The following is a 13,276-nucleotide window of genomic DNA, read 5'->3' as shown; positions in this document are numbered from 1 at the left end:
AGACTAGATCTTCGTTTTTGGAACGCTGAGTTTTTAAACCAGCTTTTTCACTCCTCTTTCACTTTCATCAGAGGCTCTTTAGTTCTTCTTCGCTTTCTGCCATAACGATAGTGTCATCTGCATATCTGAGATTGTTGATATTTGTCTCAGCTCTAGATTCCAGCTTGTGCTTCATCCAGCCTGGCATTTCTCATGATGTACTCTGCATAGATGTTAAATAAGCAGGGTGACAATATACAGCTTTGTCGTTTTCTTTTCCCAATTTTGAACCAGTCCATTGTTCCATGTCCGGTTCCAACTGTTGCTTCTTGACCTGCATACAGATTTCTCAGGAGTCAGGTACGGTGGTCTGGTACTCCCATCTCTTGAAGAAGTTTCCACAGTTTTTTGTGATCCACACAGTCAAAAGCTTTAGCATAGTCAATGAAGCATAAACAAATGTTTTTCTGGAATTCTCTTGCTTTTTCTATGATCCAATGGCTGTTAGCAATTTGATCTCTGGTTCTTCTCCCTTTTATAAATCCAGCCTGAACATCTGGAAGTTCTCGGTCCACATACTGTTGAGGCCTAGCTTGGAGAATTTTGAGCATTACTTTGCTAGCATGTGAAATGAATGCAACTCTGCGGTAGTTTGAACATTCTTTGGCATTGCCCTTCTTTGGGACTGGAGTGAAAATTGACTTCTTCCAGTCCTGTGGTCACTGCTGAATTTTCCAAATTTGCTGGCAAACTGTTACCTGTCCCTGGTACCCACAATGGCACAGGTAGAGCTGGAGCTCAATTTCCACATGGTGAATGAACTGCCATATTCTAAAGGGCAGGGACTGCTCAGATAGCAGTGCAGGTGTGGGAGGGGAAACATTTTTAAATCGAACCAAAAGACTGCTCGGGCTTCCCAGGTGGCACTAGTGGTAAAGAACCTGCCTGCCAATGGAGGAGCCATAAGAGACGCAGGTTCCGTCTCTGGGTTAGGAAGATCCCCTGGAAGAGGGCATGGCGACCCACTCCAGTGTTCTTGCCTGGAGAATCCCATGGACGGATGAGCCTGTCAGGCTACAGTCCATGGGGTCGCACAGAGTCGGACACAGCTGAAGTGACTTGCTGCTAAGTCGCTTCAGTCGTGTCCGACTCCATGCGACCTCATAGATGGCAGCCCACCAGGCTCCCCTGTCCCTGGGATTCTCCAGGCAAGAACACTGGAGTGGGTTGCCATTTCCTTCTCCAATGCATGAAAGTGAAAAGTGAAAGTGAAGTCGCTCCGTCGTGTCTGACTCTTAGCGACCCCATGGACTGCAGCCCAGCAGGCTCCTCCATCCATGGGATTTTCCAGGCAAGAGTACTGGAGTGGGGTGCCATTGCACAGCACAAAAGACTGCTCGGCCCTGCCCCCAGATGCCTCCCCCAGGCCCTGGCCCAGGATGCCCAGCTCCCACCACTCACTCTCAGACACCCAGGCACCCACTGAGTTTCTCCTCCTGCTCTACTCCAGCCAGGGGGGGCAGCTGACTCCTCCCGGGCACCCTATGGCTCAGCGCAGGGATCAAACCTGCCCCCGCGCCCAAGCCAGGCTCCTGGGGAGGTGAACTCACCTGGCGTGGGCCAGGCCAGGCTAATGGCAAATGCCCCACCCCACTCTCACATCCTGACTTCTGGTCCACAAAACCTGGTCACCTGAAGTCACTGCCCTGCCCTCAGGGAACACACAGTCATGTTGTGGAGGCAATAATGCCCCCACTGAGGATCCCATGGGGTGGGGGGGTGCTGCTGTCAAGAAGTGTCCAGCAGAACAGGGAAACAGGTGGGAGCCCAGAGGAGGGGCACCGGACGGGGTGGGCATTCAATGCACACAGGTTGCCACTAAGCGCCATGGACTTACCCCCACTCCCAGCCCATGAGTTCCTCTAACCCCGCCCCCACCCTGGGGACGGGAAAGACCAGCTTTACACAGAGGTCGTGCACAGGAATGTGACCTGCCCCAGGTCACACAACTCAAGAAACCCAACCAGAATCACACCCAGGTTTGGCCAGTTCAAATCCTGTGCCTGCTGGCCCCAGGCTCTGTCCAATACTCGAGGTAAAGGGGTAGCTCCCTGGAGAAGGCGGCACGTGTGTCAAGGGCGTGATGTGCCCGTGTCAGGCTCAGCACCCCCAGAGTGTGAGGCAGGAGGGGGAGCAAGGGTGCACCCCGCCCCATTCCATGAAGAAAACAGGGCAGGTCAGGGGAGGCTCTGCAGGGCAACAGGCCCAGCAAGTGCGGGGTGAAAACAGACAGGGCCCAGTCAGCAGGGACAGGATGGGAGGCAAACAGTAATGAGCTCCCCAGGGCCTCGTGCCTCCTGCCAGGGCCCAGGGGCTCTCACCACAGCAGCACCAGAAAGCAGAGCGCAATTAGTCCAGCGCAGCCCGCCCTGCCCCAACCTCCCAGGGACCCAAGCTCCTGGAGGTTCCACCCCCGAAGCCTGCAGACCAGTCAGGTGGGTGCCCTGAAACACCCCGCAGGAAGAACCTGCTGCCCAGAGCTAAACACAGGCCTGCCCGCGGTCACACAGCATCAGTGACAGGCCTCTTGTCTGCGGGTCCAGGGCCCCCTTTTCCGCTTACTAGGTGGGGAGCTTCACCAGCGGCCAGGCCCAGGGCAGGCCCATAGCGAGCTGGGGCTTCTCTCTACAAATAACCAGGCAGCCCATTCCCCAGGAAGGACACAGAGGGCCAGGCTCTGGCCCCACTGAAAGCCCCCAGGAAGCCTGAGACAGCAAGGCCCGCTGTGGGGCTGCTTGCCAGTCATGAGGTCCAACAGTTTGGGGAAGGGCTGGGTTCTCAAAACTTTCTTGAGCTCTCTCTGTGCCAGGCTCCTGCTGGGCTCAGAGAGAAGATATAAGTTAGACCAGCTCTGCCCCTGGGGAGCTCACCTCAAGAGGGGAGATCAAAGATAAACAGGCAATTACAGGGCAGAGGAGAGGCGTGGGGCCAGCCCCACAGGTTCCCAAGCACTACTACCAGCCCCAGACTGAGCCCTCCCTGACTTGGAGGCTGCACACCTTGCTCTGGGTTCAGAGCAGGGGCCTGGAGCCTGGAGGGGGAGGGCAACTCTCACCCCGGAGAACAGCACAGGGCCCCCACCCTCTCTGGGCCATGAGGCTCTCGGAGGCCCTCCCAGCTCGGATGCCCCTTGACTGCCCACATCAACGGGTTCAGCAGTGGCCTCTGCTGAGGGCCCTAGGGCAAAAAGCTCCCCGTATCCCACAGGACCACGGGGGCCAGATCCCAGGCATGCCCGCTCAGGGTGGCTGTGAGAGGTCACACCCCTGTTCAGAAGACGTGACAAGAGGTCACCTACGCACAGCGCCCTCTAGAGGCTGAGGGACGATTTGCGACAAGAACAAACTCACCTGCTCCTTGCACCCTGCTTGCACCCAGGATGGGAATCTGAATTATCACAGCACTGGCTCCCGCAGGCGCAACTCCCCCAGCACCGCACTGTGCAAGGCCCTTTAAGGGCAATGCCTCCTTCTACCCTCACAGCTGCCTGAGAGAGAACTACTCTGATACCCTAGCTTTTTGGATGAGTAACCTGAGGCTAATTATAAAGCTAAGAAATGGCGAGGCTGGGACTCCCACCTGAGCCCAGAAGCCTCAGGTGCCCAGTGCTCTTAAGCCCTGCTCTACAGAAAAGCAGGAGGATAGGAATGAGAAAGGGGCAATGACTTGTATTTGCTGGGGTGGGAACCCAGGAGGCAGTCCCTGTCAATGATTGTTCAGCAATCACAACTCCAGCTTCCCAGCCTCCCCACCTCCCCAGGAGGGAACGCTGTTGGATTTAAGAGCTGCACCACCAAATGCATCCACAAGAGGGCGAGGTGTCGGGACCTCGAGCCCATTCTCTGCACCAGAAAACCCGATCATCCTGGTCCAGAACACTGGCTGCTTGGATCCATGAATCACAACACGGGATGGTCTGCTGATCACTCCCGCTGAACAAGTGAGAAGAGTGAGGCCCCAAGAAGGATAAGGACTGGCCAAGGTACACAGCAGATCCTGACAGGGTCTCCTGAGCCCCAGGTAGTGGTGGCTCCACACGGCACAATTCAGGCAGCTCCCACATTTCACAGGTGCCTATTGTACCAAGTGGCTCCAGGGAAACCGTGGGCCCCCCAAGAGTCACAAGGGAATGTGTCAGAATTGGGAGCTGTAGATTCCCAGCACCCACCCCTGAGTGGCAAGGGAGGGGAAGGCAATTCTGAGGTTCAGCCAATACTGGGGAGCCCCAGCATCTCCCCACCCCCGCCCAAGCTGTCATCAAGTCTCACCTACTCATTCAGGCCCCACCTCCCCCATCTGGTGGTGAGGGCGCCAGGCTGATTAAGTCTCCCAGCACCCCCACCCTACCCAGGCCTCACCTTTTGCCACAGTGACTCACGGGAAGCGAGGGATGAGCAGGCCGCCACAAACCAGCAGTTGCCCACCTGGCCCTGGTGCAGGTCGTGGGAGCTGATGCCGTCCACAAAGAGGCGGGGGTCCTCACAGATGTCCTGCAGAGAAGCCGAGAGGAGACCTCACTGTCTGAGTGGGAGATCCGCTGCCTGCCCTGGACAACTGGGGCCCTGTGTCAAGTATCTCCAAACCCAGCTTCCCCTAGGGCCGCTCTGAAAGCCCTTCTCCCGTCCCCTGGCTCTGTTCCTCTGCCAGAGTCTGGATGATGAGCAAATGCTGTGGAAGGACTTCGGGGGGCTGGACCAGGGCCACCACCTTCCTCCTGCCTGCTGTGGTCTTCCCTGACCAGCAAGGACTGAGTGTCCATCATCCGCCAGCACCAGCAGCCCTGTGGGCCCATCCCTGCCAGCTTTCAGGGGCCCATGATCACCAGGTGGGGCAAGGTACGGGGCAGAAACATACCAAAATGACACATGATGAGTGCAAAGGGCGGGGAGAAGCAGGGAGACAGACGACCGTGCCAGAGCCCATCTGGGCGCATCCTCAGACTGTCTCATCTGACCTTCACCCCATCCAAGCAGTGCAGCCCTGGTTTTGTTTTCATTTTATTTCTTTTTTATGTTTTCTTTTTTTTATTGTGATAAAAGTCACATAATATAAAACATAGCATTTTAACAATATTTAACTGTATGGTTCAGAGGCATTAAGTACATTCACACTGCTGGGCAACTTTCACTATCATCCATCTCCCAGATTTTTCACCTTCCTAAACTGAAATTCTAGCCTCATTAAACACTTAACTCCCCACCCCTCCTCCCCATCACCCCACCTGACCCCTGGGGCATCTACCAATGTACTTTCTGATGCTATGAATTTGACTCTTCTAGATATCTCCTATAAATGTGGCCTTCCTATTCCATTTTATGGATAAGGAATGGAGATTCAGAGAGAGGCAGTGACTTTCAAGGGCACACAGCAAGCCAATGCCAAGCAGAACTAAGCAGATCCCCCAGAGTGCCTCCCCAGACCCCTCCTCCTCACCCATCAGCTTTTTCACTCTACAGCTCATTCTCCAAGGGGGGAGGGGAGGTAAACACCGGGGAAAGCCTTCCTTCCTGCTGGCACCATGATCTATCCTCACCACGCATGGTCCTGAGCAGTGGGCACTGTGCTCATTTTACAGATGAGGAAACTGAGGCCCAGAGAGGTTGAGCAACATGTTACAGCCACACAGCACAAGCCTGCTTCCACTTCAGCGGCTGCTCCTAAACCAGCTCAGTGTCCACAAAGCTACTGAGGTCCTACCGCAAGCAGCCAGCAGAGGGTAGCAGAGTCAGGAAGACAGACTTCAAATTCCTGCTGTGCAACTTTGGGCCAGTGGCTTAACCTCTCTGAGCCTCCTGTTTCCTGCCCTGTGCAAAGGAGGCAGACTATTATGCTTGCAGGCCTTTGTAAGGACTCCACAGGTCACAGAGGCAGGGGGAAAGTGAAAGTGAAAGTGTTCGTCACTCATCCAACTCTTTGTGACCCCATGGACTGTAGCCCACCATGCGCCTCTGTCCATGAAATTCTCCAGGCAAGAATACTGGAGTGGGCTGAGGCAGGGGAACACGGGGCAAAGAGCTATCAGCTCTTCTAAGGTGTTCAGGACTCCTGCTGCCACCTCTGCCTGGGAAAATCAAGAGTTTGGCAGGGCCGGACTGAGGGCACGAGCACTCCAGATGGGATTTCAGGGTGACCCAGGGCCAAGCTGCAAGGCAGCTCCCCCAGAGTACAGACCGTGGACTGCGGGGTGCAACAGATCTGAGTAACACTGCCCCAGGTCATGGAAACCCATTGAGGCTGGAAACACAGTGAGCTCTCCAGAAGCCCTCCTTATCTTATCTCCCAGGCCCAGCCAGAGGAAGCCATGACTCAGCATCTGCCTCCCGGGGTCAGCAGGACAAGTGTGGAGGGAGGCTTCATACCTGGAGGACCCAGTCATACCCCCACCATGGGAAGAGACAGCTGCTGCCTGGCATCCCAGGAAGTGATCTCCAAGGCACCCCTCCCCCTTCTGGGCCCTGCCCAGAGACTGGACCACCCGTTCCACAGACGAGGATGCCAAGGTCAGGCAGCGGGTGGTGACGTGCAGGGTCACGGGGCAAGTGGACCGATGAGACAGAGCCCAGCCCTTGGGACAGAGCTCTCCTCCTCACTAAGCCGCACTGCCAAGGCAGCCTGTGGGCAGGCCCAGCCATCCCTGCCTGGCCCTCCCACCCCAGAACAGGGCTCTGGCCCCTGGGAGAGACTGAGTTTGGGGGGTGAGGAGTCCTGGCTCCAGTCTCAGCCCTGCCCTGTGAGGGAGCACAGCTGGGGGCAAACCCTCCAGTCCGGGAGGGAGCAGAGAGGAGGAGGTGGTCTAGGGTGTGTTCCTGTTACCAGGAGAGGCGTGGGTCTGCCAGCTTAAGACAGAGAAACCACTAGAGGTTGGAGGCACCCGGGGCCACCATGGGACACCCTGAACGGAACAATCAGAAACAGCCTGCAATGACTGGGCACCAGTTGTGTGCCTAGTTGTGCAGAACAATCCTGTGAGATAGGTATCTCCAGTTTACAGATGAGGAAACCAAGGCACAGAGAGATTAAGTCATCTTGAAAGGCCATGGAGAAAGAGGTGAACTGGGATTCCAGTCCAGACAGTTAGCTCCAGAGCCTCCATCTGGACCAGGGCTTGTGAGTGACAAAGCCACTGTCCCTTCCCCATCCCCCTGCACCTGTCCTCAGCCCAGTGTGGGGGCCTTGCTATATGGCAATAAGCCCAAGGGGTCAGGGGCAGCGCAGACCCTCACCCGTGTCACTATGGGGCCTGACTTCTCAAGACCCACGTCTGTCCTCTGACCTGTCCTGGGCCATCAGGTAGGGACAGAGCACAGAGCCAGTCAGAAAATCCCCAGCCCACAGGCAGGGCCCTGGAGGAGAAGTCTGAGGGTAACCCTCCACATGAGCCCAGCAGTGACAGCAGGAACACGGGGAGAAATCAGAGGAGACTGCCTGGAGGTGGTGACGCCGGCAGAGCAAGCATGGAGGGGACTGAGGGCAGGGAGGCTCCAGAGGGGAACATCAGCCCCCTGTGCTCCCTCCCATCGCTGCCCACACTGAGGTTCACCTTGGCAGTCTCCCCACCAGCCTGCGAGCTCCAGGGCCGGGTCCAGGCCTGGCTCTGCCCACCGCCAGTGTCAGGGGAGGGCTTGGCAGGTTCTGGGCCAGGCCACCCCTAGGGCTGGGATGACCGCTCCTCTGTGGTCAATGGACCCCTCTCTGAGGCCCGGCCCCCTGCTCCTGTGGCCACCTCTCACCCCTCGGTCCCTCCCAGCCTATTAGACCACCTCCACAGGCCACAGGTCACAGCCCATAACCACCTCCTCCCTGAACCTGAACTTCAGGTTTCCAGGCCTGGTGTAGAAAGAGGGGGGCAGCTACTCAGCAGGTGCGGGGCACCTTCGGCCCCTCTGCCCTCACCCCTTCTCATCGTCCATCCACCTTCACCCCGGTCACCTCCCTCTCGGAATCTAAGATCATAACCGGAATCAATTAGACAACTGGGGAAACTGAGGCCCAGGAAGAAAGTGGGACCTCTGCCTGGGATGGAAAGCAGGGCAGAGGTTACAGCTGGTGCCCTGTTGCCTCTGCCACAGACCTGCCTCCCCAGCAATCCCCTCCTCAAAGGCCACCCCACAAGCGCCCCAAAGGGGTCGTTCCCAGGCAGGGCAGAGGCCCCGGTGGCTGGACTCAGCACAAACTGCTCATCTCACGTCATAAAGGAGCCTACTGCTCAGCACAGCCGGGGAGCAGGGGCTCCTCCAGGTGCTGGTGTGAGTCTGAGCCCCAGACACAGGGCTGGAGACCCCCAGGCCACCACGCGAGAATCTGGGAGGTTCCAAAACTGACGTCTGTTTGTGGGACCCAGAGTTGTCCCTTTCTTGATTCCAAAGGACCTGAGATTGGGGTCCTTATCTCTTACCCCCAGAGGCTGGGGAAGGTAGAGTATGGCGGGACATGGCGGGGTCTACCCCACAGGGTGGAGAAGCGGCCGTACTAAGGCCTTGGGCCTGAGAAAAGAGGAAGCCCCCCTCCATCTACCCATCCCCTTGGGATTCCCCGAGTCACAGGCCTTCTGCTCCCGTCTCTTATCTCCTCTTATCTCCCCGGTTAGGTCCCTGAAGGAGGCGCCCAGCAAATGTTTATTGAATGGTAAAGAACCAAGGAACACTGGAGCTGGGAGGAGGTGTGGGCCGAGGCAGGTGCCTCGGGTGGGACTGAATCGGACCAGAGAGCCCACAAGAGGTGGGGCTTCCGAGCAGGACCAACTCTGGGTCCCCAGCACCAAGCTCGCTGGAGCAGGTGGTCGAGGGCAGGAAGTTTGTCATCTGCCTCTGGTGTGTCTAATAGCACAAGTACCTCAAGACTCTCAACCTCCAGACACCAGGGGAAGGAAGAACTCCTCCCCATTCACAGAGCAGGAAGCTGAGGCCCCCGGAGGAAAGTGACTCGTTCAAGGTCACACCTCCTGGAGAGTAGGGCTGAGGCCATCTGGCTCCACGGCCAGCTTCCTCATTCCATTTCGGGGGAAAGAGGAGGGAGGCTGGCAGGCAGGGCGGCTGACTGAGGAGATCCCCCAAGAGCAGAAAGGCCACAATACCACACTAAGGATACCAGAGATATCAAGAGAAGCAGCTGGGGGTGTGACGGGAGTGAAAACGGCTTCCCCCGGGCCTTCCAGAAAGTTGGGTTTTTGCTCTATTTGTAAACAGTCAGGTCACAGGACCCAGGAAGTGGAACTGCACAGAAACGTGGCGGCTTTGGGCCAAAGTTCCATCTCACTGGCCCAGGGCCAAACAGCTGTGAGTTAATGGTCACCCCACCGGGCTGGCCCCGCCACACCCACCCGGGACAAGGGCATGGCTTCCGGCTGCACCAACCCCATGTCCTGCGTCCTGTGCGTGGAGCAGGGCTGCGTACACACGCCCATCCCTCACACCCGGGTCCACACCGTCTCACCCCCTCATTGCATACCACTCAGCAGTGCCTTCCAAACCAGAACTGACCCCCCCTCAACTGCCCCTGGCCCCCACTCTGTCACCTCCTTCTCAATACCAACTGCCACACGCTGCCTGTCACCCACCTCCACATCCAGCCCTCGACAGGCAGGGCAGCCCTGTTCCTCCGCTTTGCATGTCTGTGGAGGACTGGGCACCAAGCCCGATGAGGAGGGCAATGCAGGAGAGCGTGCAAGGCAGGACTCCCGAACTGGCAGGCAGAGAGCCCAGAGAAGGCAGGTGACTCCACCAGGGTCACACAGCAAGAGGCTGCAGACCCCAGGCAGCCTGGCATTTCCTCTTCTCACTGTATCAAGCCCAACCATCGCGGCCGTGCCTCAGCAGCTTCCTTCCAGAGCCACAGGATCTAAAATGCCTGGGTGATGGCCAGAGGGCAGGAGAGGGCCAGCAGGCGGGCCGCGAGGGAGTGGGGTCAGAGGAGGGCAGAGGGCTCCAGTGTCTCCCCTCCACCGAAAGCCTCACAAAGGCCTTGTGAGGCCGGCCTCCTTCCCACCCACCAAACAAAGAGGAGGGAGGAGGCATGGGGCTTGGGTGTGCGCCAAGGACAGGAGTCCCACACCAGCCAGGAGGTGGCTGGGAGCTCAGAGAACTTCAAGGCAGTGCAGCTCATGGTGTGGAAGTCCCTGGGACACTAAGGAGGCTCTCTCTGGAACTGGGCAGGTGGGCCAGGGGAAGCAGGACTGCTGGGTCCCCGGCTGGCTCTGCTCCCGGCTCCCTGAGTGATCGAAGCAGGTACCCACCCTTCTTGGACTCAGCTTCCCTACCTCGTAAGTATCCTAGTCCAAGAAAACAGGATTTTCTGCCTTGGAAGGGACTTGAGAGCCTAGCCTATGAGACGAACATTAAAAACTAAATTTCACTTTCCCCAAACGTCCAGGGGGCTGGAGGGAACTTCGTAAAGTGCAAATCTGCCGTGAAAACGCTGTTGAGAATCTGGCCTGTGATTCCCGCTGCCTCAGAGCACAGCTGGCCTGGCTCAGCTCCATCAAGCCCAGGACCCCAGACCTCCTCTCCCCTTACTCCCAAATAAGCCTGAGGACTTTCAAGCTCAGGTCTTTCTCACACCATACCCTCTCACCCTTCAGCTCTGCGATGCCTCCTGTGAGTACCTCTGAGTACCGGACAGGGGGGTCTCCCTGGCTCCAGGCACCCAGGTCCATCACTGTCTCCAGCACTGAGTCCCTCTGGTGTGAACAACTCTGTGTCACCAGCACGGCTGTCGGCACTGGAGGGAGGATGCTTGTGGTGCAGCACAGAGAGGGGACCTGGGGCAGTGGCCTTCAGCAGCCTCTCGGTCGTCACCCAGGCCCCTGGGGCACCCCCTCTCACACTCAGGAATCATGGTTAAAGAGGAGGAGATCACGCCATGAGGCCAGATACTTCTGTTCAACACGTTCCAGCCTCAGCGACCCAGGCCAAGACAGAGGGAGCCACCAGCCAGATGCTCCATAATTCACCGATTCCAACAGTAATGATGACAGCTGTCTTATGGGTGCCAGGCCCCGTGCCAGACTTTCATGCATCATCTCTTTAAATGCTCACAACAAGTCTATGCAGTACTTTTATTTTTTACTACTATTATTATTACTAATTAACCATCATAATAAAATCCTTTCCATGTACAGCAAGTAACTATTTCAAAATCACTACAAAAATCACTGACAATAATCAGCAAAGTAAATTTCTTCTACTTGAATGTCACTCTAATTGTACTAGAAAAACATCACATTCACATCACCTCATTTTTATCCCAAAAACAACCCTGGGTGGCAGAACAGAGGGCCCCACCTCCCTCATAATGAAGCTGAGTTCCAGGGAGGGGGTGAGGTCCTGGCTGGGCAGTGGTGGCTACAGAATTGAGGGCCATTCTCCTGGCTCCCTTAAATTAAAAGACACTTGCTCCTTGGAAGGAAAGCTGTGACAAACCTAGATAGCGTACTAAAAAGCAGAGCCATCACTTTACTGACAAAAGTCCTTATAGTCAAAGCTATGCTTTTTCCAGTAGTCATGCCCGGATGTGAGAGACCATAAAGAAGGCTGAGCACCAAAGAATCAATGCCTTCAAACTGTAGTGCTAGAGAAGACTCTTGAGAGTCCTTTGGACAGCAAGGAGATCAAATCAATCAATACTAAAGGAAATCAACCCTGAATATTCATTAGAAGGACTAATGCTGAAGCTGAAGCTCTAATACTTTGGCCACCTGATGCAAAGAGTCAACTCATTGGAAAAGATCCTGATGCTGGGAAAACTTGAAGGCAGGAGGAGAGGAGGGCGACAGAGGATAAGATGGTTGGATGGCATCACTGACTCAATGGACATGAATTTGAGCAAACTAGGAGACAGTGAAGGACAGGGCAGCCTGGCATGCTGCAGTCCATGGGGCTGCAAAGAGCTGGACATGACTGAGCAACGGAACAACTCCTGGCTCCCTATCCAGATGCAATCTGACAGCAGGAAGGCCCTGCGTCAGCCCCTCTACTTTCTCTGTCACCTGGGGCCTCAGAGTGACCCCTCCCAGCCATCCACTGTCCCTTGCAGACTAGGTGGGTCTAGGACTGCCTGTCTCAGCTCCAGTTCAGACCAGACACTGACCTTGGGCCGCTTCCACCTAACGGTGGGCCCTGGGCTGCCCTTATAGTAGAGCGAGTCGTCGGTGGCGGGGAAGTTGGGGTCCTCAAAGAGCACCTTCCTACGCAGACAAGCCCGTTTCAGGGCCGAGTAGTTCTGGTCCTCATAGGGCTTCACACAGGAGAACATGGTGAATGCTGCCCCAGGAGGCGAGGCTGAGACGAGGCAGCAGACGGCAGCTTCCGAGCACCTGGAAGGACAGAAGATCAGATCATCACTTCCTGAGAACTCGAGGCCCACAGGCCCCTGAAGGAGGTGGTCCCCGAGTACTCTGTCCCCTCCACCCTGGAAAGTGAGCATCTTCATCCCCATTGTGCGGGCCACAGTGGAGGCTCAGAGAGGGGAAGAGACCTGCCCGAGGCCACACAGCTGCTAGAAGCAAAGCAGGAAGAGCAATGACTGGCCTGACTCCACAGCCTGAATTTCCTTATTTGTGATGCTCAGCGGTGAAGCCAGGCTCACAGGCCAACAGGGTGTAAACACAATGGCAATCAGGGCTGCCTGGACGCACCCATCTCCTCCCTTTCTTTGTTCCACCAGCCTTTCTAGACCCCCCGGGCAGAGTCAGACTAGCGGTGATCCAGCAGCCCCCTGGCTGGTGGCACACCCTCAGGAAGTGTTGTTAGTCGCTCAGTTGTGTGTGACTCTGCAACCCCACGAACTGTATGTCTGCTAGGGTCCTCTGTCCATGCAATCCTCCAGGCAAGAATACCGGAGTAGGTTACCATTTTCTTCTCCAGGAGGTCTTCCTGACCCAGGGATCAAACGCGGGTCTCCTGTATTGACAGGCAGATTCTTTACGTCTGTTGGGCGAGTGTATACCCCTTGGTTCTGTCTCATCACTACAAAGATCTGGGGTGACGGACAGTAAAGCCCTTGGCATGTCACAGCTCTCGGGTCTTGGATAGGCCGTGTCATAGCTCTCAGGTCTCGAACAGACCGTGTTATAGCTCTTAGACAAATCAGTGTTACAGCTCCACGTTACAGCTCTATTTTATTTAGATAATAACAGGAAAATCCATCCTGGAGGCGTGAGGGCATGTCGACCCAAAGACGGAAGAGAAGAGCGCCCCAGCTTGCGGGGATTGGGGGGGTGGGGCAGAGTCCCAGCCCTTTG

The 13,276-nt window shown here is 56.4% G+C and overlaps 1 protein-coding gene across 1 annotated transcript in view; it reads right to left on the bottom strand.

Moving 5' to 3' along the window:
• CAPN5 (calpain 5) overlaps positions 1–13,276 on the bottom strand; it is a 56,603-nt gene that overhangs the window by 27,971 nt on the left and 15,356 nt on the right. The window contains exons 2-3 of the mRNA XM_052652673.1: positions 12,124–12,349; positions 4,398–4,529 (exon numbers count right to left, since the gene is read on the bottom strand). Coding sequence (XP_052508633.1) covers positions 4,398–4,529; positions 12,124–12,288 — 297 coding nt within the window. The 5' untranslated portion in view covers positions 12,289–12,349. The remainder of the gene's footprint in view (positions 1–4,397; positions 4,530–12,123; positions 12,350–13,276) is intronic.

Source organism: Budorcas taxicolor, chromosome 15 (assembly GCF_023091745.1).
Source record: "Budorcas taxicolor isolate Tak-1 chromosome 15, Takin1.1, whole genome shotgun sequence".
Taxonomy (NCBI): Eukaryota; Metazoa; Chordata; class Mammalia; order Artiodactyla; family Bovidae; genus Budorcas; species Budorcas taxicolor.
Note: the sequence above shows the minus strand (reverse complement) of the source record. Positions and strands in the feature narration are given on the sequence as shown.